Genomic DNA, 27,094 nt, shown 5'->3' on the forward strand with positions numbered 1-27,094 from the left:
AGTCCATTATCTTAACCATCACTCCAAAGGGACATCCCTATGGAACGAGAGCAGATACTAGACTTTTGAGGCTTCAGGCTGGGGCTGCGACTCTCTCCGCCACACTCACCCCCCTTTGACCTCCTCCTACGGGGAAGCCCGGATCCGGGTCACGGCACCAATGTAACGGAGGTGATCCGAACCTCCCCACCCGGCTTTGAACCCGGGTCTCCCACGTGAAAGTCCAATATCTTAACCATCACTCCAAAGGGACATCCCTATTGAACGAGAGCAGATACTAGACTTTTGAGGCTTCAGGCTGGGGCTGCGACTCTCTCCGCCACACATATACTCTCAGGCAGTTATCTTGTATTTTAACTTGTTGCAGGACACATTAAGTGACGGTGAGGGACCCATATGGCCCCCGGCCGCCAGCTGCCCATGTATGCTATGGTATAGCGTCCCAACGTCTCCCTGAAGATGGAAACAACCCATAATGCGTATATTATTCAGGAATAGCACACAATACAGCTTGAACAGCATTAATTGCATTAAGCCATGAGCTCGTTAAGATTTAATCAGCTAGCATACCGCTATGGTACAGCTTCAGGACTCTGTCTGGCACATTGACGATGTGAAATCCCCTGCAGCTGGATGAAAATAAGGTTGCGGAAATAATATGGTGGCAAAGGAAAAGCTGTGAATTAAGCTGAAATTAGCTGAAGGTTCTGACACCTTGTGTGTATTGTTGCTTTTTGTTTGTTAGTAAATTAATGTCCTACTTGGTCATACAGCAGCGTCACACAGAGTTAGCAAAATATAGCCGTTTCACAAGCTTGAGCTTGTAGAACGTATATTTTTTTTAAAGCGATAATGAAAGTGGTTGAGTACAGTAAAGCTGGTTGCACACGGCTGCATTTTTTCATTGCTTTTTGGGAAACCGAAATCCGCAAAAACTGGGTCGCAAGGGACCCAGTGGTGACAGTTGCTAAAATCGGAAAAAAATCGACCCTGGTCCGAAAATAAATGCGAAACAGGCGGCAGTGTGCAAACATGATTGACATAATGTGAGGTTGATTTTTTTTTATTAACGTGCTCCTCTATTCGGCTGAAAAAACGCAGCAGTGTGCAACGAACTTAAGTCTGTCTTTTTAATGGACATTGAATCAATGTCACGTATTAACAGGAGCTAAACAGTAACTACAGTGGATGCATTGGAACACATTTGAATTTTTCTTTCCTTTTTGAAACTGTAACAGTTTCAGAACATACAGTACAGGGTTTCTTCTACCTTAAAGCAACAGGGTTCGTGTGCACGCTTTCATTCAAAGTTGTCAGATTTACAGCGAGTCCCACGCCGTTACTGCTAGCTTCTAAAAGGAAAAAAGTTGATATATTGTTGAGTACGGAAGAGGTGATAAGAAAGTGTTCCCTGGAGAACATGTGAAGGAGAGGTGATGGAAGGCTCAGTGAATGGGGGAAGATGTATCATTGTGATGGCCGACGGGGGTGTCTAATAACTTCAAGAGAATTGCCTTGTCCAAACTCTCCTGAACTTGAATGCAGCGTCTTATGTTGAAAGAATTGCCCTCTCTGTGTAAAAATCCATGCCGTATACACCTCATCTCCAGTATTGACTTGATTATGCTTAGTTCAGTGTGGTATCAAGCACTGAAAATAGCCGACCTCCAAGCTCACAACGCTTCACAGCAGAATTCAAATGTAATTGAGTAAAAGTATGAAAGTGTTGGCGTCAAAATCTACTTAGAACTACCAAAAGTAAAATCACAAAAGATTTGAAAATAGCAGATCTACAAGCTCACAATGGTGTGAGCTTGTAGATCGGCTATTTTCAAATAGCCTTGGTATAAAATAAGGCTCTAGTGGTTAATTTATGTTTTATACTAATATGTTTAGCAAAGTAACTAGTAACTAGTTTTCAAATAAATGTAGTGGAGTAAAAGTACAATATTTGCCTCTGAGATGTGAAGTAAAAGTATTTTGGGATTGAAGAGATCACTGCTATTTGCTCCAGAAGCTGTTTAAAGGGATATTTCACTTTAAAAAAAAAACTTTTTGTAATTTTATCGTCTAATCATGGCTTTTATGAACACCCTGAACAGTTTTTAATTTGCTTGATTCAATATTTCGATATTTGATGTAAATGTTACCAGGCCCTCCCGGCCCAGGGCCTCTCCCCATACACACCCATTGTAACTTCAAACTCCATTTTAACCATGATAGATTCATTAAAAACGTATAGGTTCCGAACGGAACCATGTTTATTTAATACCGGAGGACAAGGTCCCCCTATGGGATAACCAGCGCCATCTGGCGCTGCAACAGAGTAAAACTCATAAGCTCCCGTACGAGAAATATCATTTGTCGGTAGGGCTGTCAATCACAAACGAGGGCGCCGCCCCCGAGTGTATAAAAGCCCTGCGGGCTATCATAACTTCCTCTAAAGCCGCACCTCTGCGCCCGCAACTAGCGAACCGAGGGGCTTTATTCGGGGGACCTTGTCCTCCGGTATTAAATAAACATGGTTCCGTTCGGAACCTATACGTTTATTGTCATACCTCCAGACAAGGTCCCCCTATGGGACTCATATACTCCCCGAGAAGTCATGAACCGACAAGACTGTCGTGCACACCGACCACATCCGGAAAGGAGGTCCTGTCAACCGACGTGACCCCTTTCAGGACTGATCCGACCCAAACCCACAGGGCCTGGGCGTGTTCAGACAGAAAAAGACCCTGACAGACCGAGGCCTGCCTTATGCACTAAGGGCAGACACAGGTCCACCTTATAAAATTGCAATAATATAAGGGAAAAACTCAGGGTCCCCCCACGTATCCTAGAGACAGCAGCATGCTATCTCAGGAAGGGGAGAGAGCCGCCCCACTACATAGTAGGAAGGGCAGCAGCACCCAGAACCGTATGCGCCATAGCAGAAGGCGCAACGTCCAGGTGATAGTAGGTCGCAAAGGTGGACGGCGAAGACCAATTCGCCGCTGCACAAATCTCCTCAATGGAGACACCTTTGGACAAAGCCCAAGAGGTAGACACACCCCTAGTACTGTGGGCCTTAAGTGCTTCCGGCACTTCAGACCCAGACCGGGTGTAAGCCAACCTAATAGCATCCACAAGCCATCTCGACAGAGTGGGTTTGGACACCGCTTTCCGTTGACGGGCATTCATGACCACGAAAAGCTGAGAAGTAGACCTGCTGTCCACCGTCCTATCACAGTAGGCCTTCAGGGCCCTAACTGGACAAAGACAATGAAGACGCCTATCCTCCTCTGATGCAAACGGAGGAGGATGGAAAGCCGTCAAAACAACAGGTTCCTTCGGGACCACTCGGTTCTTAGGAATAAAACTCAAATGAGGTTTAAGAAGAACCTTGGAGTCATTATTGAGAAACCTCATACAATCAGGGCTCACAGAGAGCGCACGAAGGTCGCTCACACGCTTAGCCGTAGACAAGGCAAGCAAAAGAGCTGTTTTGAAACTTAAATGTTTCAAAGAGGTCCTCCCAATCGGTTCAAAGGGTGCCTTGCAAAGGCCCTCAAGAACCACTTGTAGATCCCAAACAGGAAACAAGGCTCTGGTCACAGGTCTCAAATGGTCCACACCATGCATGAACTGGACCACCTCAGGGATTTTAGAAAGGCCTTTGCCTGCCACCCCCAGGTGGCAGGCATCAATAGCCGCTAAATAACCCCTCAGTGTAGAGAACGCCAGACCAAGGTCCAGGCGGTCCTGCAGGAAATCTAACACCTTCTGGGCCGAAGTTATATGAGCCACCACAGGTGGCTCCTGTAGCTCACACCAGTCCAAAAAGGCATTCCACCTTCCATCATACACAGCCCTAGTAGAGGGGGCTCTAGCACTCTGAATAGTGGCTACAACCATCGGTGAGAAGCCTGCTGCAAGCAGGTTCTCCCTCTCACGGGCCAAACCCACAGGTCTAGGCCCTGTGGGTCTGGATGGAAGATCTCGTCCCCTGCCTGGCGCAGCAGATCCCTGAGCAAGGGAAGCCGCCAAGGGGGTTGAGAGAGCAGTGGGGTGATCAGAGACCTCCACACTCCCCTGGATGGTGTCACCAGAAGAACCTCCTGGTTGGAACATCTGATCCTCTCCAGAGTGGGAAGAATCAGTTCCAGGGGTGGAAACGCGTAGAGAAGACCTTGTGGCCATTCGTAAGCAAACGCGTCCATCCCCAGAGGAGAAGGTCCCCTCACTGAAAAGTAAAGGGGACACTTCGCGTTCTCCTGGGAGGCAAAGAGATCGACTCGCGGTCGACCGAACCTGGAGAAAATCTGCCTCACCACCGCAGGGTGGAGAGACCAATCCTCGTAACGAGGCTCCCCCCTGGACAACAGATCGGCGCCGCCGTTCTGAAGGCCCGGGACATGGGAGGCTCTGATGGACCTCAACCGAGGCAAGCACCAGAGGGTCATCTCGCGCGCCAGCTGATCCAGCGTACGCGAGGAGAGGCCGCCCTGTTTGTTGAGATAATACAGGGCCGCCGTGTTGTCCGTCCTGACCAGGACATGGCAACCCCGGAGAAATGGTTCGAAATGCTTGAGCGCCAAGTAGATCGCCATTAATTCCAGATAGTTGATGTGGTACTCCAACATGGCCTGGGTCCAAAGACCCCTGGCTGAGCGCCCCTCGTGGGTGGCGCCCCACCCCGAGCGGCTGGCGTCTGTGGTGATCACCTTGCGTGACACCACTTCGCCCATGGAGACCCCACTTGTCAACAACGCCTGGTCCCTCCATGGGACCAGAGCGTCCATGCAGACCTGGCTGACTGTCACCTTCCTGTACCCTTGCAGGGAAGGAATCCTGAGCGCCAGTGACCACCGCTGGAAAGGTCTCATATGAAACCTGCCCAGACGCAGAAGTTGCACTGCTGAAGCCATCAGCCCAGTCAACTTCATGCACTCCTTGTACCTGACCACCTGGTTCAGTCGGAAGGAGCCGAGACAAGCCAGAAACCTGTCCACCCTCTCCGGGGAGAGGCGAGCGGACATGGTGGCCGAGTCCAGAGATATTCCTATAAAGGAAATCTGCTGGGAGGGTAACAACATGCTTTTGCCAAAGTTGACGTTGAAACCCAAGGCCTTCAGGTGTGACAACACCAGATTGGTATGGCGCGCCGCTTCTGAGCAGGAGGCGGCGGAAATCATCCAATCGTCTATGTAGTTCGCCAGCCTGACTCCCTGATGCCTCAGTGGAGCAATGGCTGCCTCGGTCACTTTCACGAAAACCCGAGGGCTCAGAGAAAGACCGAAAGGGAGGACCGTGTACTCGTACAGGCGCCCCTCGAAGGCGAACCGCAGGAACTTCCTGTGTGGGGGATAAATGAGGATGTGCTGATAAGCGTCCTTCAGATCCACTGAACAGTGGAAATCCCCCTGTCTCACTGATTTCATCAGTGACTCTGACGTCAGCATCCTGAATTTGAACTTTTTCAAGTGCTTGTTCAGAGCACGTAAGTCCATAATCGGACGCAGCCCCCCTCCTTTTTTCTGAACCAGAAAATAACGGCTCCAGAAGCCTAAACGGCTCTGGTCGCGTGATAACTCCACTATAGTGCCCTTGCGCAATAGTGAGCTTATCTCCTCCCTCAAGGCATCGGCCTTCAAGCCGCGGGCTCGAGTATAAATAACCTTGCTGGATAGGGAGGGTTTTTTCGCGAACTGTAGTCTGTAACCCCGCGTCACCGTCCGAAACACCCAGTGATTCGGATTGCAACGTTTCCATTGCTCTGCACACTGTGCTAACGTGTTGCTGAGCAACGGAGAAGCCTTGGGGTTGTACCGCCTGAGCGGAACTACTGGGCCGGGAGGGAAAGGTTCCATATCCGGGCACGTATCCGTATCCGCTAGACGCCGGGCCGGAAGGCGCGGAGTCACCGGCGGAAAGAGCGTTTCCGTTTCCGGTACGCTTATTTCCGTATCCGGTGGGAGACGAACACGTGACCTCCAAGAAGCCTCGCTTGTTAATAATACATGCGACACACAACGTGGAGCCCGGGGGACAGGGTTCATCGCATAAGTAACATAATCCCCGGCTCGGGGAATTGTATTTACGTTTATAACCTGTGCTAAGGCCTTTATATGCTTCCTTGCGGGAAGACGAGGCCGACCCTGGGTGATATGTGTTGGCTTCTTCCCTGACGCTAAGACCAAACTCCTGTCCTGAACTAGAGTCGGCATAACAGTGCCGCTCGGTGGAGACAGAGGGGTATTGCACACTAGAGAGACTATACCACTGTGAATAGGAATTAGCTTGTCTGGGAACATTTTGCAAAGAGAAATATTCTGCTTGTAACCTGTCTGCATGACTGGAGGAAGCGATATTTTCTGAGTGGAAAGAAATTCCAGCCTGGACTTCTCTACACTGGTTAAATTCATGCAAAATGGGGTCGTCTGTAGTAAAGCAGGTGGGTTTGAAATAAACAGGCATTGTTTCATCAACACACTTTTTATTACAGGCACTGGAGGAGAGCACAGAGGAGGAATAAACATTAATTTCTTGGCATGAGAAAAATTGTTTGTATTGTCCAAACGTCTGCGCTTGCAAGGGGGGGTCCCCTGAAATTTCAGGGGGACCCCGCCAGAGTCCAGTGTCACTTTCGCGGCGGCTTCCCACGGGCTTTGTGGGAGCTGGCCGGTATCCCGTGCCTGGGAGGGTGGCGGGATTGAGAGCGGGCTTGAGCCCCCACTGCAGTGTGAGGGGGTCCCGCGGAGGAAGAAGAGGGGGTCCTAGGGGGATTGTGCTGTTTCCCCTGTTTGGAGGTAGAGCGCCCCCTGTCAGCCTGACCAGGGGCCTTGCTCCGTCCCTGTCTCTTTTCCTTTCTGGGTACCTGGGGGTCCGTCGTGGCTCCCAGGAGCTCCAGAGTGATCTTCTTATCCGCCACCTCCTGGCGGAGAAGCTCCAGTCCACCGCCCATGAGGGAGGTAGGGTGGCCGGGGAGGTCTTGCAGGACCTTCTCGGTCTCCTCTCCGGAACTGCCAGGACACTTTACCTTGTCTAGCCACCTGGCACGTTCCGCCTGGATGCAATAATCCATGCCATGTCCAAGCCACTCGATCGCGTGGACATTCAGGTCCATCAGCATGCGCAGCGACTTGTCCATTTCCTCCACCAACACGTCAGGCACCTCCCGCATCTCGCTGAGGAGGCGCCTGGTGGAGAAAAGCAGCAGCTGGGTGGCGTTCATCGTCCTGGCTGCCAGCGCGGACGATCTGTAAGAGTTCCTCACCCTTGAAGACTGCTTGTCATCAAAGGCTATGGCAAACCCAGGAGGCTTCTTACCCACGGCCAGATTGAGGGAAGGCCGGCCTCCAGGACCGGTCCGCTCATGGCTAGGCTTGAGGCTCCCTACCAGGGACTGGGCCATCAGCTTGTCCATGGGAGGGCACAAGGGGATTCCCGCCTTCTCTGCGTCGCGGTAATCGACCAGGAAGGGGAGCTTGGGGGGGTCCTTGTGTGTAGTCCAGGTTGAATGCAGGGCCTCTGCAAAGCCTGGGACTAGTGGTAGCTTTTCCATCCGACGCGGGGGAGAGGACTCCAAATCCTGGCCAAGGAGAGGAATCCTAGCCCGTGGTCCGAGTGGCGCATCTCCGAGTGGCAGCTCCAGGCCACAACGGATGGTGGCGCGTTCCAGCACCGAGAGCTCGTCCATGGGGATGGAGTCTGGGTCTTGCGCCGCTGCCCCTCTCGCCCCAGCCGGCATGGAAGGGGGGAGAGAGGCAGAAGGGGCTTGGGAGGACGCGGCGGAGATGGAAGCCTCGGCATGAGGAACCACCCTGGCCGCGCCTCCGCCCTGTCCGGAGGGGAAAGAGGACTCGTCCTCCTCCGAGTACTCACCCTCCGTGTCCAACTCCTCCATGTCGCAGTCCTCTAGCTCCGGTTCGTCTCCGTCGCTAGCATGCCAGGAGACGGGGCTAGGTGGCCGCATAGCCCGTAGCTGGGGGACGGAGAAGGAGAGAGGAATGTCACCGACGACTAGAGGGTGGAATTCCTTGGGGGGGACGGTCCATGTTGCAGCTGGCGGAGAAACAACGTGGGCGGTCTTGCATGTTCTCTTCTTGGGCACGGCACCAGTCGAGCCCGTCGGAGAAACAGCAGTGGAAACAGGGGCCGCAGACCCGCTAGCAACGGGGCTACCGAAGCTAGCTGAGGGCGAGGCCGCTGGAGGCCTAACCACGTGGCGAGAAGCAGCGCTGTGGCGTACAGCGCTGTCCGGCACACGAGGAGAGGTGTCTGGGAGGGTTCCGGCGGAGACCGTGGTGTGAAGGCCGTAGCCTGCGGCAGCGATCTCGCATCGTGCCTCGAGGGCTGGAACATCGTACTGGAGGCATTCAGCACAGTTCACCCCCGTGGCCGGGGCCGGAGGGGACAGAGAGGCCAAGGCGTGTCCTACCCCCATGCAGACAATGCAGAACGGATGTGTATCTTCATTGGCGATGAGGCCTTTGCAGCTGGGAAGGCCGCACTTCTTCGGTACCCTAGCTAGCAGGCTGCTAACTGTAGGTCGACGAGCTGCCATCGTGAGCTAACCGAAGCTAAGCGAAGCTAAGCTAAGGCAGGGAGACACGTGGCAGAACGTACAGAGAAGAAGTAAAGACTCAAAGCGAAAGTGAAGAAAAAGACCGAACTGTTAGGAAGAATAGAAATAGAAACGTACAGGAGAATAATCTATAAAGGCCAGTGGCCGACTTCCTAGTCAACGCTTAGGCTAAACTTTACAGAAAATTATACTTATATGGCTGAGTTCGCGACACTAGTTGCAGGTAAGCAGAGGTGCGGAAGAGGAAGTTATGATAGCCCGCAGGGCTTTTATACACTCGGGGGCGGCGCCCTCGTTTGTGATTGACAGCCCTACCGACAAATGATATTTCTCGTACGGGAGCTTATGAGTTTTACTCTGTTGCAGCGCCAGATGGCGCTGGTTATCCCATAGGGGGACCTTGTCTGGAGGTATGACAATAAACAGCCATTATTTTTTCTGGTGACTCATACTACCCTCCTAATACGTGACGAGGCCATGTTTTATCCATAACTTTTTTCATTTATTTTTAATAAATATTTTTTGTATTACTTTTTTTCCATTTTCCCAAATAATTATTAAAAATAAATAAAAAAAATTATGGATAAAACACGGCCTGCTCGTATTAGGAGGGTAGCAGCAAATTAACATTTTCATGGTTTTGTAAGCTAGTTATTCTAAGGTAGTAAACAGCTCTGTTTACACAGTTCTGTTCCCTTTTAATTGTACGCTGTTTAAATGATAGTTTTTATTTGATATAAGAGTAGATGTCTTCTCATGCTGAGAAGGGGGTGGGGGGGAGAGAGAGAGAGAGACACAGACAGACAGACAGACAGACAGACAGACAGACAGACAGACAGACAGACAGACAGACACATAGAGAGGTGGGAGGTGGAGGTGGGGGGGGGGGGGAGAGAGGAGCTAAGCTCCTGTGTCGTTGTCAGAGGTAAAGATGGAGGCGGGGGATTTGAGATTGGCGCTGGAGGGGATCACCTTCTTCAAACCCATAAATGGCTTTCAGAGAAGCAATCAAATCATCTCACACATTTCTCTCTCCCTCGCTCCCTCTCAGGTGCACATGCATGCACACATGCACGCGCACGTGCGCATACAATCTGTTTTCGGCGGGGTGGGGTTCGCTGCACTATCGATCCGTGTGCCTGTGATTAACCTGAATACAGCACACACACACACGCATGCACGCGCGCACACACACACACATGGTTTCGCAGTTCATCTGTCTGGCTTATAGGTGGATGACTGATGCGACGGACCACCATTAAGCCACTTAAAGAGCTAATGCATCAGAAACACACAGGCACGCACGCACATATAAGGCGCACACACCAGGCACGTGCACACATAGACATCAAAGGGGGCTTGAGCTGCTGCCCTTTTATCTGTCTGTAAAAAGTGCCCTTTCCAGACCATGAATGTAGTTTTCACTATGGTGAAAGAAATGGAATAGCCATAGCTGAAGGCAGCATTGAGGAAAATTGTCTTGTCCAAACTCTCCTGAACTTGAATGCAGCATCTTATCTTGAAAGAATTGCCCTCTCTGTGTAGGTGCCGTTACACCACATTTCCAGTATCGACTTGATTATGCTTAGTTTAGTGTGGTATCAAGTACCGAAAATAGCCGGCCTCCAAGCTCACAACGTGTCGCGCTGCGACGCGTTGTGAGCTTGGAGATCTGCTATTTTCAAAATGTTCACCAAACGCCCTTTTAGAAATTTCAGCCCCTGCCTCTCTAACATTCTCTGCATGTCCCTGCACACACGCTTTTATTATAAGATAGACAGGGCTAACGGTGTAAAAACCTGATTAAAGGGTGTACCAAACTTTTCTCAATTGATTCTTATGTATTTTTTCCTGTAGAATCCATTTCTGCAATATACATTTTTATATCGCGCATAATTAATGAGATAATTAGCATTTTTTACTAATTATGCTAATTATCTCATTAATTATGCACAATACAACAATATACCTTGCAGAAATGGATTCTACGGGAAGAATTACATAAAGGTCAGCTGAGAAAAGTGTGGTAGACCCTTTTATCAATTTTTGATGAATTCTTTCCCGTTCTTTCTGCCCATGTGTCAAATTATTTGTAACATGGGTGGAAATGACAGGACAAACCCTATTTAAAAAATGATAAAAGGGTTTACCAAACTTTTCTCTGTTGATTCTTATGTATTTTTTCCTGTAGAATCCATTTCTGCAATATACATTTTTGTATTGTGCATCATTAATGAGTTAATTAGCATATTTGAAGCATATTTGACATATGAGGGGAAACAACAGGAAAAACCTATAACAATTTGATAAAGGGGTTTACCAAACTTTTCTCAGTTGATTCTTATGTATTTTTTCCTGTAGAATCCATTTCTGCAATATACATTTTTGTATTGTGCATCATTAATGAGATAATTAGCATATTTGACACATGGGCGGAAATAACAGGGCAAACCCTATAACAATTTGATAAAAGGGTTTAACAAACCTTTCTCAGTTGATCCTTATGTATTTTTCCCTCTAGAATCCATTTCTGCCATGTACATTTTTGTATTGTGCATATATAATTAGATAATTAGCATATTTGACACATTGGTGGAAATAACAGGGCAAACCCTATAACAATTCTTTTAATGGACTACAGTACTCTTAGGTACAGTAGAGTACATTAAAGTACAGTACAGTAAGGTCCAGTACAGTACAATACGGTACGGTACGGTACAGTAGAGTACAGTACAGTAAGGTACAGCAGAGTACAGTAAAGTACAGTAAAGTACAGTAGAGTACAGAACAGTAAGGTATAGCAGAGTACAGTAAAGTACAGTAAAGTACAGTAGAGTACATTTGAGTACAGTACAGTAAGGTAAAGTGCAGTAAGGTACAGTCAAGTACAGTACAGTAAGGTACAGTAGAGTACTGCGAAGTACAGTACAGTAAGGTACAGTACAGCACAGCGCAGTAAGGTACAGTAAGGTAAAGTACAGTAAGGTAGGGTACAGTGGAGCGGTGAATCTGAGCAGCTATACCCTGTGTGTACTGTACTGTACTGTACTGTACCTTACTGTACTTTACTGTAATTTAATGTACTGTACTTGACTGTACACTACTGTACCTTACTGTACTTTACCTTACTGTACTGTACTCAACTGTACTCTACTGTACTTTACTGTACTTTACTGTACTGTACTTTACTGTACTCTGCTGTACTTTACTGTACTGTACTCTACTTTACCTTACTGTACTTTACTGTACTCTACTGTACCTTACTGTACTGTACTCTACTGTACCTTGCTGTACTGTATCTTACTGTACTGTACTCTACTGTACTTTGCTGTACTGTATCTTACTGTACTATACTCTACTGTACCTTACAGTACTGTACCTTACTGTACTGTACTGTACCGTACCTTACTGTACTGTAACCTACTGTACTTTGCTGTACTGTATCTTACTGTACTATACTCTACTGTACCTTACAGTACTGTACCTTACTGTACTGTACTGTACTGTACCGTACCTTACTGTACTGTAACTTACTGTACTCTACTGTACTCGTTACAGTACTGTAGTCCATTGAAAGAATTGATATAGGGTTTGCCCTGTTATTTCCATCGATGTGTCAAATATGCTAATTATCTCATTAAATATGCACAATACAAAAATGTACATAGCAGAAATGGATTGTACAGGATAAAATACACAAGGATCAACTGAGTAAAGTTTGTTAAACCCTTTTATCAAATTGTTATAGGTTTTTCGTGTTATTTCCCCTCATATGTCAAATATGCTTCAAATATGCTAATTAACTCATTAATGATGCACAATACAAAAATGTATATTGCAGAAATGGATTCTACAGGAAAAAATACATAAGAATCAACAGAGAAAAGTTTGGTAAACCCTTTTATAATTTTTTAAATAGGGTTTGTCCTGTCATTTCCACCCATGTTACAAATAATTTGACACATGGGCAGAAAGAACGGGAAAGAATTCATCAAAAATTGATAAAAGGGTTTACCACACTTTTCTCAGTTGATCTTCATGTAATTATTCCCGTAGAATCCATTTCTGAAAAGTATATTGTTGTATTGTGCATAATTAATGAGATAATTAGCATAATTAGTCAAACATGCTAATTATCTCATTAATTATGCGCGATATAAAAATGTATATTGCAGAAATGGATTCTACAGGAAAAAATACATAAGAATCAATTGAGAAAAGTTTGGTACACCCTTTAATCAGGTTTTTACACCGTTAGCCCTGTCTAAGAGAGAGAGAGAGAGAGAGAGAGAGAGAGAGAGAGAGAGAGAGAGAGAGAGAGAGAGAGAGAGAGAGAGAGAGAGAGAGGGGCGCGTGCGCCCGTCTGTGTGTGTAACCCTACTACCATCCCTGGCAAATACTCCCCGAAGCCATTTTTGTAAACAGTGTCAGTTCTCCTGACTGATGCAATAAGGCTTGCAGATACAATGCTGAACATCACTCCCCTTATTTCTTTCTTGTTCATTATACCTGGCTGGAACAAGCAATGCGTCAATCCTATACCAGACACATTTGGATGCATGACACAAATTAATTATGAATACTAAAAGACCATATCACTGCATCAGTACAGTAGATGCATATCATTGTCTAATCATATTCATACATAAACAATTTTACTGACAATGGAGCTCTTCACCCATTTTTTTTTTTTTTTACTTTAACAATTTTGGCCCACGATTTTGTAACCCATTTTTCACCAGTGTCAATTGTCTAATGTAATCCTGGTCGCTACACTCCCTCTGCCAACCTGGGGAGACAACGGACTGACCTCATGCTTCCTTCTATCCATGAGTTAGACCAAGCCACTTCTTTTCACCTGACAGGGGGGAGTTTCCCCAGTTGGGCATAGCACGTGGAAGGAACACGTTATTCCAACCACTTCCTTTCCCCTCCATCAGGCCAGGGGGAGGCAGTATAGAGACCAGGCTTACTGCATGTCTTTTGTGAGGTTTACCTACCCTAGGAGACACGGGGAGAACATGCAAACTCCACACAGAAAGGCTCTTTTGCCAACCCCAGCTAGGGTGTGGGCGCTGATGACGTGGAGGAGAGAACACCCCCCCAGTGCCAACAGCGTCCCCGGCACTACTGACTTCGCCACCGTGCCCCCCACTTTACCTTACAGAGTCAGGATGTACCGTTTCACATACTAAACTGCGACCTTCGGTCGCAATAAACTATTTCACAGAATCAAAGGTTTCATCGTCATGATTCACCGGGATCCTGGATGGCTTGATTCTAGGCTTAAAATAACTGATATAAATATTTTGTGTAAATCCTAATGGGAAAAATGAATGAAAAACCACGCCCACTGATATGCCCTATACCAGTGGGAACATTTGGTCCTCACACGTATTGTACAAGCCAGCAAGTACACACACACACACACACACACACACACACACACACACACACACACACACACACACACACACACACACACACACACACACACACATGCACATGCGTGCACTGCACGCGCACGCGCTGAAAGGAGTGGGCAGGGACTGTCACAGAGCAGATCTAACGGTTCCCATACCCACACAGTGCCATGGATGCACAAGCCAGCACAGAAGCCTTCTACTGCATCGCTACATTTTGTCGTCTACTTTCAGGAGATGTCTTGACTTTCCCCACAGACAGTCCTTTGTGGCTCACATATCCAACAGCACCAGGCTTCTCTTAGCGCCGGTTTTCTGTCTATTTTCAGGCATTTTCCTTTTTTCTCACCCACTTCTTTTTTTTTTTTTTTTTTTGCTTTTTTCTTTTTGTTATTTTATGACAACACAGGAAACCGAGGGCAGAGATGGGGGAGGACACGCAATGCAGGACTCCAGACGGAATCGGGTCACCCCATTACAGCACCAAGAATTCTAATAATTTAGAGGAGGGGAAAAAATACAATGATTTGGTCCCCACGCCTTGATGGTGTTTTTTGTCATTGTGAATTTGCACACATACGGAAATTGTCCAATGCATTTTACCCATCCTATAGGAGCAGTGAGCTGCATTTTACCCAGGGGTCCTTGAGGGAGTTCCAGGGGGTCCCCATCAGCTAATTGATAGTTCAGAACCAAATGGACCCTTATGGGTATGTAACTCAGAGTTAGAGTTAAATTAACATTGATTTTACCATTATACCATTAAATGGGGTTCTGTAGCAAGTGTCTTGCTGAGAGATACTTCGACACATTGCTGAGACCTGGAATTGAACCTGTTGTTGTTTACTTTGTGGTTCTGTTTGTCTGTTCATCACCTGGTGTTGCTTGTGTATTTTCTTTTTAGTATGTATGTATTTTAGTATGTTCTTGTGTTTCATATCTACTGTTACGTGTCTTGTAACATCCTTGTCTCAAGGAAGTTAAAATGAAGGAAGGGTCATGTACGTGATTTTCTCTAACCAGCAATTCCTACTGGCAGATTTGTCCCACTGCGAGGTAAACTGCAGCCGGAAGTTGGGTGGAATGCATTGAAGTCAGTGAGGGCCAGGTGGACCAGCTTCTGAACAAACACTTTCTGGATGATTCAGACCTCTGTAAAAGAATCAGTTTAGGAAAATAAAAGAAGACATAGGCCTATCACACATTGTGTTGCTTTTCGATGTGCACCCTATAGTATACATTTATTATCTAAGACCACGGAGTATGTTGTGTTTTGTCTGACACTGCCCAACCAGAAACAATAGTGGCCGCTGTTTGGATGTATTGTGTCCACATAAAAAAGCAAAAAAAAAAAAAAGAAAGAAAAGTGTGAGTTTTTTTTTTGGTCCAGTTTCCATTGAATGTCCAGGTCCAGTTTACCTCCTACTAGGTGCCTCATGTGGCACATGTCCTGTGTAAAAGTTTAACTCTGAGGACCGTCGAAGACCCACCATGGCCATGGTTTACATACCGGTACATACATTTGAGCTGAATTGCTCTCCTTGCCTCATCCTGCTTTTGGGTCTTCTTCGTCGCTAATAGGGCATTCACCAAATATTCGAATATTCAAATATCAAAGTCACTATTCGACGTTGTTCACCGAAGTCGAATATTCGCTTTTTTTATTATTATTGTTTTCTCTTTAAAAAATATTTAGTTTATAAAGCTTGGCTAGATAGGAAGTAATAAGAATGAGTTGTCAATGAATTTGTTAATGCTCTATACCAGGGGTTCTCAAACCTTTTTTGGCCGTGACCCCCAAAATAAACATATTTGAACTGGGGACCCCCACCCCGACAAGCACTTGGAATTGTAGGTGTTACACTTAATGTGACTCGGTTCCGCAGATAAATATAGTGAAAATAGCAGATCTACATGCTCACAATGCCTCGCAAAATTGTCACAATGTTTGCCTCTCGTTTGGCCAGTCCTGTCGAATATTCGACTATTCGAATACTAAAAATCACTATTCGTGAATGCCCTAGTCGCTAAACCCATACGGTCTGAATAACAGTCATGCAGTGCCTTTTCTATTCACTTGTCAGCACATGCGTTTCAACTGCTGTCAGCCGGTGGCTAACTCACTCACTCTCTCCGACTCTTCTCATGTGTTTTCTGTGTGTACAGGAGCTGCAGTTTGAGCGTCTCACCAGGGAACTAGAGGCAGAGCGTCAGATCGTGGCCACACAGCTGGAGAGATGCAAGCTGGGAGAGCACGCGGCTAGCATGAGCAACATCAGGTACAGCAACACACTGCCTGTGTGTGTGTGTGTGTGTGTGTGTGTGTGTGTGTGTGTGTGTGTGTGTGTGTGTGTGTGTGTGTGTGTGTGTGTGTGTGTGTGTGTGTGTGTGTGTGTGTGTGTGTGTGTGTGTGTGCACAGCCTTCAGAGTTAATGATGAAAATACCAACAAATATAATAATTGTCTAATATTTGTATAATAGTGTCGACCATTTTGACGGCTTCTCAAGTATAGTATCACCAACGTGTGTGTTTGGGAAGGAGACAGAGAGGGTGGGGGGCGGTGTAATATACCAGTGTCTTTGGGGGGAGTATCATGTAGCGGCTGGACAGTTGGTGAAGTGTATAATTGTGCGTGCGTGCGTGCGTGCGTGCGTGCGTGCGTGTGTGCGTGCGTGCGTGTGTGTGTGCGCGTGTGTTTCAAGCATATTAATTGACTGCGAGGTAACATGAGCTAGCATGGCTGGGAGGGCAAGTGTTTGTGAGAGGAGGGGGCGTAACTTAACAGCTAAACACTTTTCTTCATGTGTGCGCACGCGTGCGCGCGCGTGTGTGTGCGCGCACATGCGTGTGTTTGTGAGATTAGTGCATGATGGAGCAGTATCTGGGTCCTTGATGACACTAACGCTGACTGCACCATTATTTCCCTTCCCGACACTCTCTCTCGCGTACACGCGCATGCGTACACGCGCATGCACGCGTGTGTGTGTGTCTCTACTTGCTCAGCTCCCTGGGTGGAGGTGTTTGTGTGTGTTCAGCTCAGGTCCACAGCAGGAAGCTTCTGAGAGTAACCTTTCCTGCAGCTGTGAAACACATTTATCACCTGGATCGATGGGAAAACCACACGCACACACGCAGACACACACAGGCACGCAAGCACGCACGCGCACAGGGGCGTCACAAGGGGGGGGGGGGAAGTGGGACTGAGTTACTAGGGCCCAAGCTGGAGGGGCCTTAATTATTTTCTACTTTAGCTATTGAAAAATAAGCTCACAGCGTGGCACCGAGTGCCACGCTGCGAGCTTGTAGATCTGCTATTTTTGAAAAGTCGTGAAAATGTGTGCAAATCTTTCAATATAATGTATTTTTTAAGCTAACATTTGTTACTCAAATTTTGCTTCTGGGGGATCCCTGGAACTAAATATTTTAAAATGGGGGTCCGTGGCCAAATAATGTACATATAATGTTGGGGGTCCTTCACATGATAAAGGTTTGAGCACCACTGACATAGAAACATAGGTTTTTCAAAAAACCTTGAAATATTCAAAGACTTGCACAAATGTTCATGATTTTTCAAACATAGCAGATCTACAAGCTCGCCCCGCTGTGAGCTTGTATATCTGCTATTTTTCAATAGTTAAAGCACAAAATAATGCGTAATAATGCGTTCCCAGTTCCCATTATGAATAACATTCATTGGGGGCCCGCAGTGAATCCTTGTACCCAGGGCCCAGAATTTGGTTTGACACCCCTGCACACACACGCAAGTTATCAACCGCAATATTTTTTCTTTTCTTTTCACAGAACCAAAGGTTTTATCCAGGATCCTGGATGGCTTGATTCTATGCTTAATATACTCAATATAATTATTTTTGTAAATCTCTATGGGAAAAATGTATGACCGATTTGTTAGTGGCACCAGTATACAGTACCACACCCACTGCCATGGCTTACAGCAGAGTAACCTTATCTGAATCCCAGAAGCCTACTAATATACAGCTTCTCCCATGGCCAGAGGGCGATTTCCTTTTGGGAGAACGGCACAGTAGGTGTTTGGTTTACTCCATGCTGAGACCTGGGTTTGAATCTGGGTCAATACAATTACACGGTCTGGTGCACACAGTGCAGTGTTTGCCTAGGGCACACACGCACACACACACGCGCACACTCGTGCATGCGCACCTGTAATGACATTGCTTATTAATGCTGTCAGGAAAACTAGCATCTCCATATTTCAACTCTATTTCCTTTTTTCTTAAATTAATGCCCTACTTCAGTGTTTCTCAAATGGGGTAAGTGTACCCCTAGGGGTACCGCGGAGGTACTGCAGGGGGGCATAATCATGCTTGTTCATAGTTAAAGAATTAGGAGGGTAAAATATGTTTACTGTTATGTTTAATGATGACACATTGAGAAACTTGATATGAGCCTGAGCTGCTAACCCAAATTACATGGTACCAGGCAACTGGGATTAGTTTTAAAGTTGTTTGGAAGTCGTTGACATGAAAACTTGACTGAAAGTTTATGACCACAGTGTTGACAATGAGAAAAGGACTAACCGTTTCTTAATAGTTATTTTATATTCTTGAAATGGGGGTTTATCATAGCATCATATACCACTATTTATTTATATTTGAATTACAGTTTTATAAGCAAAATGTTCTTGTCGGGTAAAGGGGGTACTTGGATTCAGAAATCGTGGAAAGGGGGTACTCAAGCCAAAAAATATTGAGAAACACTGCCCTACTTCATCATACAAGAGTGTCACTACAAAAGTAGTGATGTGTTGTGAGCTATTTTCACTATTTTAATTTTAAAAATCATATAATAACATGGATGGAATAACACAAGGAATGGTTTCTGACAAATAAGGTTTCCACTCGACAGCGACTTTACGGAGTAAGAAGTCTCCAGGCGGTCAAACCGTGATATTTCACTTGCCGGGGATTGCATACGTTGGCTAATAGTGAGGCGCTAATTAACATATCAGCCATGACCCTGGAAAATACTTTATTATGTTTCCCCAATTATGACTGTGACCTTTTCACTGCCAAAAGAGTTTGCAGATGAGAGCAGGAGAGTTGTTAACAGACGGCAGGAGGTAACATGAAGGAGAGAGAAAGGGAGACAGAGGGAGGGAGGCAGATAACACACCTGACGACTGCAGCCTGCTAATTAACAGTGGTGGAAGAAGCAGGCTACCGACTGAGATAATGTGAGTATAAGTAGCAATACAACTATGTAAAAAGTACTCCATTAAAAGTAAAATGGCCTGTACTGTATATAAAAAATGTGGCCTGTAAAAGGTTAAACATTGTGAGTTTGAAGATTGACTATTATTTAATAGGACTTAATTGGTTGTAACTTGCAATGAGTAATACAATGACATAAACATCAATTCTAAAAGCAACTGGAAGCCATATATATTAACAACCTGTATAATTTAATTATATATATGGGCCCAAAAATAAGGAACGAAGTGTGTCCCTTGTCAGTTCAACCAGGGACACGTACTATGTTGTTCTTTCCAAATAATGGACGATTCCTTATTTCAAGGGATGTTTGGAAACCCTATACCACCTGCAGTTAGCGTTAGGATATCAACCTGAAAGCTGCACTTTCCTGCTGAACTGCCCTTCATACCACGTCTCAACTCAACTTTACTTCATGCAGTCTAAAAGCCCTTACTGTTATTTCTGTGCAATTATTTTGCCCGAAAATAAACATCATTTGAAGTGTTGTTTGTGTCCCGAGATGGCCTATTACCTCCACACAGTCAGAACACAAATATTACGAGGCAATTATGAGGCGATGCAATTGTTATTTGGATTGAGGTATAGTTTTTTCATTGTGAATAAAGTCATGGACCTGTCTGAATGAGTCTGCAACCATACTAATTAGTGTCACTAGCTTCAAGCTATCTTTACGTTGTTTCCAATTACCATCACCTTTGCCTACTTGTGGTGGAAGCTGTGTTAATAATACATTTAATAAACGTTATTTGTAAAGCCTTTTTCCATGACACCAGAGAGGTTTGCTGGTAAATCCTTTGATGCAAGTACATTTACTCAAGTACAATTTTGAGGTAGTTTTACTTTACTGGAGTAGGCTATTTTCAATGCTCAGTACTACTCCACTACATTGCAGTATAGATACTTTTCCTTAAGTAAAACATGTACATGTATGTACTTTTCCCATCACTTAATCTTAGATACCGTTTTGAGCGTGCGGAAATGCAATGCATTATTGCCTCTTGCTGGACTGTACATTAAGATTTTGGGCCCCCCATGTAGTAACTCTGAGAACGCCCAGGGTTGAAGAACCTACATTAGACTACACATCTGTACTATTGTTGCTACTGCTGTACTTTTTCCGCACATCTGTGTTTCGTACATCAAGGACCTGTTACTCGTATGCCCCGTTTTACCATTTCACATGAATAAGCATACTCCAAATCAGTCATTTTCTATTTTACTTTTTTTTTTGCTCACAGTGAGCTGGTAGATCGTCTATTTTCAAATAGCCGATATAGGGTTAAAGTGGTTAAAGTGATCTTGATGCTTTATCTCATTTTGCGGTGTGTTTGTGTGCATGTGTTTGCACCATGCGGCCTATTCGTCTTTGGGCTTGATTTCATACATCTGGTTGCTTGTTTCTCTCGCAAAATCTGGCAACACAGACGCCGGCGCGGGCAAATCATTTTGGCCGTGTGTGTGTGTGCATGCATACCATGCACGCTTCCTTCAGGAACACACGTTTGTGTGCGTCTCTCTCGGGTGTGTTTGTGTTGTGTTTGTGCCACGGCTTGGCTTGGCTGTCATGTCTGAGAGATGGCGTTCATTAGAATGCAGCGTGCCTTTCACAGCCGCAGGCAGCTTATTGCGTAAGCACACTGCCCTGAGGGGGGCTGGAGAAAAAAGCACCATCGACACAGAACGCTAGCTAGAGAATGAAGCGATGAAGGCTTCTTTTATATAAAAAACTTTTCTCTGTTTACTCCGGCTCCAACTGAACTGAACAGTATCTCAGATGTGTCGTTGCTATCGGGCGGAAACCTTGTATGTCCAAAAAATACCTTTTTGGACCAGTGTTTACTGATTGCTGGATGTACTGTACTATACTGGCTGTCTAATGGGCCAAAACCCTAACCCATAACCTAACTAAACTATAAAAAAAATAAACTTAAAAAATAATAATAATAATATATATATATATATATATATATATATATATATATTTTTTTTTTATATAAAAAGAAAATCTTTTGAAATATATGTTTTTTTTTATGTAGGAAAAGAACATTTTTACTTGAGTTGTGACCCATAAAAATCTGAAGGTATTTGCGAAAATTGATTTCAGGCTTGATGCACCAACAGCTACAGCTTGTGGTAAGAATGCAGGTGCCCTCGTTATCAAAAGACATTTTTTGTTATCATTTTGAAAAATATTTAAAGATAGTGAAAATATCCGATCCACAAGCTCACTTTTCACTACTTCTGTGTGACACTCCCGTGTGATGAAGTGCATTTATGAATAACTTAATTAAAAATAAACTTGTGGAGATGCAAGGTTTCTACGCAACAGCAACGAGTTGCTTGTGTGATTTCAGAAACTCTCTTTTACTGTGTGCCAGCGGTGGAAAAAGTACCGTACTCACATTCTTTACTTAAGTAAAAGTATCAATACTGCAATGTAGAAGTACTCTGTTGCAAGTAAAAGTCCGGAATTCAAAATGTACTTGAGTAAAAGTGCAAAAGTATTGACATCAAAATGTACTTTAAGTACCAAAAGTAAAAGTACAAAATGTTTGAAAATAGCAGATCTACAAGTTCACAACGTGTCGTGATGCGACGCGTTGTGAGCTTGTAGATCGGCTATTTTCAAACAGCCTAGGTATAAAACATGGCTAAAGTGGTTCATGTATGTTTTAAAATATTATAACTTATATCTGAAAAGTAACTACCGGTAGTAACTAAAGTTTTCAAATAATTGTAGTGGAGTAAAAGTACAATATTTCGATCCGAGATGTAGTGGAGTAGAAGTAAAAGTATTGGAAATTGGAAATACTCAAGTAAAGTACAAATACTTAAAAATTGCACTTAAGTACAGTACTTAAGTAAATATAAGTAAAGTAAATACTTAGTTACCTTACAACACTGCTGTGTGCACTAGGGAATGTTCCCATACTGACCAAAAATTGAAATCCTCAAAATCGACAGATATATTCTTTTCTCTTCCGAAAAAGTCGGTAATTCTGTGAATTCTCTTATGGCTCGTTAAAAGGAAAGGGTATGCTGCACCCAAAAATACATAAAAGAGGCTCTTTTGCGAAAAATCCTTTGTGACATTGATTGGCTCAGCTGGCTGACAATAAATCAATATGACGCCCTTATAGTCTACTATGTGTGTGTGATCACTGCTGTGGTTTTGTCTGTTCAATTGGCCACCTCACATTGAAGCTAATAATAGATAATAAATGACTGGAGGTCTCTTTGGGCTTTTTCTGACTGTTGGATGATTTGCCTTCAAATGCCTGTGCCTTGTTGGTTGTCTTTGCCAGGCCAACTTGGCACCTTGTATGTTAACCTTGTATGTCCAAAACTGTTCGTTTTGTATTTATCATCTAAAAAATGTACTAAACTAGTGAAAACAGCCGATCTACAAGCACCCAACGCCTTGTGGCGTTGTGTGCTTGTAGATCTGCTGTTTTCACTACTTTTGTGCGACAATCTTGTATGATGAAGCAGGGCTTTTCTTTACCAAAAAACGTACACATTTGAAACTTGGAGATACGAGGTTTCTGCCCGACAGTGACGATATCTGAACTGTTGCTGGAGTAGCGCTCCCTGCAATGCTGTGGCCCTCGGCTTGGTACCCTAGACATGATTTGGCCCTTGGGGAAAACTAATTGGGGAACCCTGACGTAGGCTCTAGTTTACAGGGCAAACATAACAGTTCTACACACGCACAACGTGTCGTGCCATGTTTGAGCTTGTTACTGTCTCTGACCTCTAAGGACATTCCCAGGGAGGGGTTCCTGTGCCACTTTTACGTATTATTACTTGTGTTTGACATAACAGTGAGACAATTATGTAGCAGTGACTGTTCTGGACACTTTTTTGGTTAAGGTCACTTTTTTTTGTTTGGTCCTGCATTGATAAGTAGTTGCGAACGTAGGTCGCAGTTTACTATGACACCCAGCAGATCCTGTCCGTCAGTGAGTGAGTCAGTGAGTCAGTAACGCCTCAATGTCTATACTGTAGCTGACCTGTTATGACATCACACTGTTGACTGTCACACTCCATAATATGACCAAGGCAGCCTGTTCTGGCAATCATATGTGATTGATGTCATCAATATTAAGCCCATATTTGGCAATGCCCATATACTGTATGTTGGCTCCATATGGCCATGACAGAATTCATTATCAAATCAAGACTATCATCACCTGGATATCCATATAAAGATCACGACACTGACCTCATCAAACCCTGGATATCCATACATGGAGACGACTGGATCATCATCTAGATTTCCATATACAGTATGGAGCTGACCTCTACATCTGATTCCCAGATGATGCCCTGTTGGGGCAACCACACTAATAGAATCCCTTTTATGTCCATCAATATTAACTCATTCGTAGTTAGCGGCCGAGGAGCCCAACGTTTTTTCTATGTCTTTCACTGCTGGCTTCTCCTACCTGTTAAATCGGCCGCTAATCCAGTTCCCATCGTGCGTGATCGAACACTGCTATGCATGGTGTGTTCGCGTATTCCATCAGCTTCTCAAATCCTTTTATTTTTTTTCAATTGATCCATAAGTTCTCCGTCTGTAAGCCGCGGAGTTTACACAGAAAGCTAACGGGCCAAAATAGAGGAGGACCATCAGCTTCCGGTTTACGGTCTCAATGTGAACTGGTCCGCTCAATAATGTGTCCGTGTAGAAACCGATCACGGAGCATTAGTTCCGGCCTATTTTAGTTCCGCCTCGATATATATATTTTTTAATTAAAGCTTATTGAATCTTCGGGTTCCTCAGGCATGGCAGGGAAGGGGTACAAAGGGGTATTTTTTGGTTGAGTTAAGCCTTCTCCCCCTTAGGGCATCTTACTGGTACTATAAGTATTACTGTTTGTGTAACTTGTGACGTCATGTCACACTTATGTAGCTGTTCTTGACCCTCAATTCTTTTGGTTTTTTTTACCTGCGTTTACGATTGCTCTGTATAGATTCTTCTTTGTTCCACTGTTTTTTTCGTGTTTTTTTTCATACTTCCCTGTAACTTTGTAACCTTAAAGTTAACCTAAAGTTGTCATATAATTGTAGTGGAGTAAAAGTACAATGTTTGCCTCTGAGATGTCGTGGAGTAGAAGTAATAGAATTGGAAATAAAAAGACCTCAAAGTTGTACTTAGTTACTTTACACCACTGTGTGACACCAGGTGCCATTCGTAAGCATTCTTGTGGGACTGTTCCTGCTGTACTGTGAGGCCACTGGTCCACACATAGACATCAAAGGGGGCTTGAGCCTCTGCCCTTTTATAGGTCTGTAAAAAAGTGCCCTCTCCAGATCATGAATGCAGTTTTTACTAGTGAAAGAAATGAAAATGCCCCCCCCCCCCCCCCCTGCCATACCTGAAGGCAGCAAGAGAATTGCCTCGTCCAAACTGTCCTGACTTGAACGCAGCATCTTATGTTGAACGAATAAGAATTGCCCTCTCTTTGTAGAAATCCATGCTTAGTTCAGTGTGGTATCAAGCACCGGAAATAGCCGACCTGGAGGTCTGCTATTTTCGGTATTTTCACCAAAAGTGCCCTTTTAGAAATGTCAGCCCCTGCCTCTCTAACATTCTCTGCACGTCCCTGTGAGCGTCCATGTCTTGGCCCCATACTGTGTACTGCACACGTTTAGAGGCAAACAGCTACACAAAACATCTGATTCACTACGGCATGCTTGTTAAATTAATTAGGGTGAATTAAGCAAAAGGATTGTTTTGTCTCTGAATGAGAACAATAAAAGCAGTCTGGGGCTCAAGGCGGCGTCGTCAATTAAGAGATACTTGATGAAATATTTATCCTCCCCGTTTATTTGCTCCTGTTTGGCAGACCGTTTCATCTCATCTGTCAATCCTTTTCTTCTCCTGTTACGCTACATGTTGCTTGATTCTCAGCTGTGCTGGGCCTGTTAGCCAGATGTGTGCCACTCTGTAAACCATGCGGGATACCAGGGACGTGCTGGCCATTGGGAAAATCGGGACAACTCCCGAACGGCCAGTTCATTCCCGGCCAGGAAAAATAAAAAATAAAAAATGTCGGCCTTCGTTCCATTTTGGGGGCTGTGCGGCCAACAAAGTAAATCGTCACTGTCGGGCAGAAACCTCGTATCTCCAAGTTTCAAATGTATGCATTTTTTCGCAAAGCAAAGCCCTGCTTCATCATACAAGGCTGTGCGAGGCGTTGTGTGCTTGTAGATCGGCTGTTTTCACTATTTTTAAAATGGTAAAAAAAAAAAAAAAAAAAAAGTAGGGCCTCTTCAACTCTTTTTCCCGGGCTGAATCAGGGGCCCAGCACGTCCCTGCTGGATACTGTATTTATAATGTATAAATGCATTACATCATGGGTCTCTGGGCGTCCTCAGAGTTACTACAGGGGGGCCACCAAATCGTTGTGTGATAGGATAATTCTTTTAAATTAACAACTTGAACCCTCGTGTCTGTTTTCTGAGGGGAACTTTTGACAAAAATAGCAGATCGGCTATTTTCGGCAAATAGGTTTGGTAAAAAAAGAGCGGACCAAGTACAGAGGAAAAAGTCAAGTTTACAAAGTTTACTATTGGCGATTTAAGTGGTTAAATGTCTGGGGAAATAAACACTAACACGAATCCAACATAGACTGATGACAGTGCTGTCAAACAAGTCTATGAATCTATCAGTGAAATCGATGAAAATCGCACATTAATACAATCATCATGTCTCTCTCAGCTAAGGGGTCCTTGGCCTGAAAACGTTGAAGACCCCTGCATTACATTGCAATATAATGTATTGCAATGTAATGTAATAATGTATTGTAATATTCTGTAGTATGTTGTTTAACTCATTGTGTGCCAGGCCCGATAATCCCGAGATTATTTCAATGTCTTTCCCTGCCAGGCCCGATAATCCCGAGAAAACATTTAAAAAAAATTAAAAAATAATATATATATATATATTTTTTTTTTCAAAAAGATTTTTTGACCCCAAAAAATGTAGTAGGCATGATAGCAATCGCGAAATTGCATGTTTAACCCCCATAGCAACCCCATCAAACATGGCAGCCATCTTTGTTTACATTTTAGGAAAACATAATGGCTGCTATCTCATGAATGCCTGAACGGATTTCCATTCGGATTTTTTTGTTTGAAAGCTGTGAGCAATGTGGACACACGTGGTGCATTATCTAGGCATGGGTGTGCATGATCCGTGCACTATGAATTACATGGAAGTCTATGGAGACTGGAGGCATATGAGAGTACGAAGGTATTGTTAAATGGCAGGGAATGTGTTTTTAATGGGACTGAATAATTGTACACTGGTGAAATTATTGGAATTGGGAGCCCAAATAGTTAGTTTTAGAGTTTTCATTGTGATACAGATGAATAGGAACTTAAAGTATAATATGTTTATTGATTGATTGATTGGTTGATTGGTTGATTGAATACTTATCAGAGGTTGGCATAGGAAAAGGAACAGTTCACTGGTACAAGGTCAACTAAAAGGATAAACACCACAAGAAAGCCTTTGGCTTGTTTCAATTGGGGTCCTTTTTTAACTCATATAACACTGAATGACAGGCAAATAAAACACAGTACTATGCAGAAAATATCATCAAAAAACATAAAATAATCATCGTTAAATCATTGATCATTAAAATAAACATGCTCTGAAAAAAGTCGGAAGAGTGCAGGGGCCGTGAACGCTTTTAGACATTTTCGAGTGGGCCCTGATTTTGTTGGGAAGCCCTCATTCACACGAAACATTAAAGGTGATACACCATGAAATTTAACTTTTCCTATTTTAAAACCTTTTTTTGGGGTCCCACTAGCACCCTCTATCCTCACAAAGTGACG

At 44.6% G+C, this 27,094-nt stretch overlaps 1 protein-coding gene across 1 annotated transcript in view; it reads left to right on the plus strand.

Moving 5' to 3' along the window:
* Positions 1-27,094, plus strand: part of ctnnd2a (catenin (cadherin-associated protein), delta 2a) — a gene marked incomplete at both ends in the record, with an annotated part of 625,519 nt that overhangs the window by 124,878 nt on the left and 473,547 nt on the right. Inside the window, one exon of the mRNA XM_080752281.1 lies at positions 16,156-16,268. Coding sequence (XP_080608407.1) covers positions 16,156-16,268 — 113 coding nt within the window. The remainder of the gene's footprint in view (positions 1-16,155; positions 16,269-27,094) is intronic.

The sequence above is a fragment of the Nannobrachium achirus genome, assembly GCF_963921795.1.
Source record: "Nannobrachium achirus genome assembly, chromosome: 21".
NCBI lineage: Eukaryota > Metazoa > Chordata > Actinopteri > Myctophiformes > Myctophidae > Nannobrachium > Nannobrachium achirus.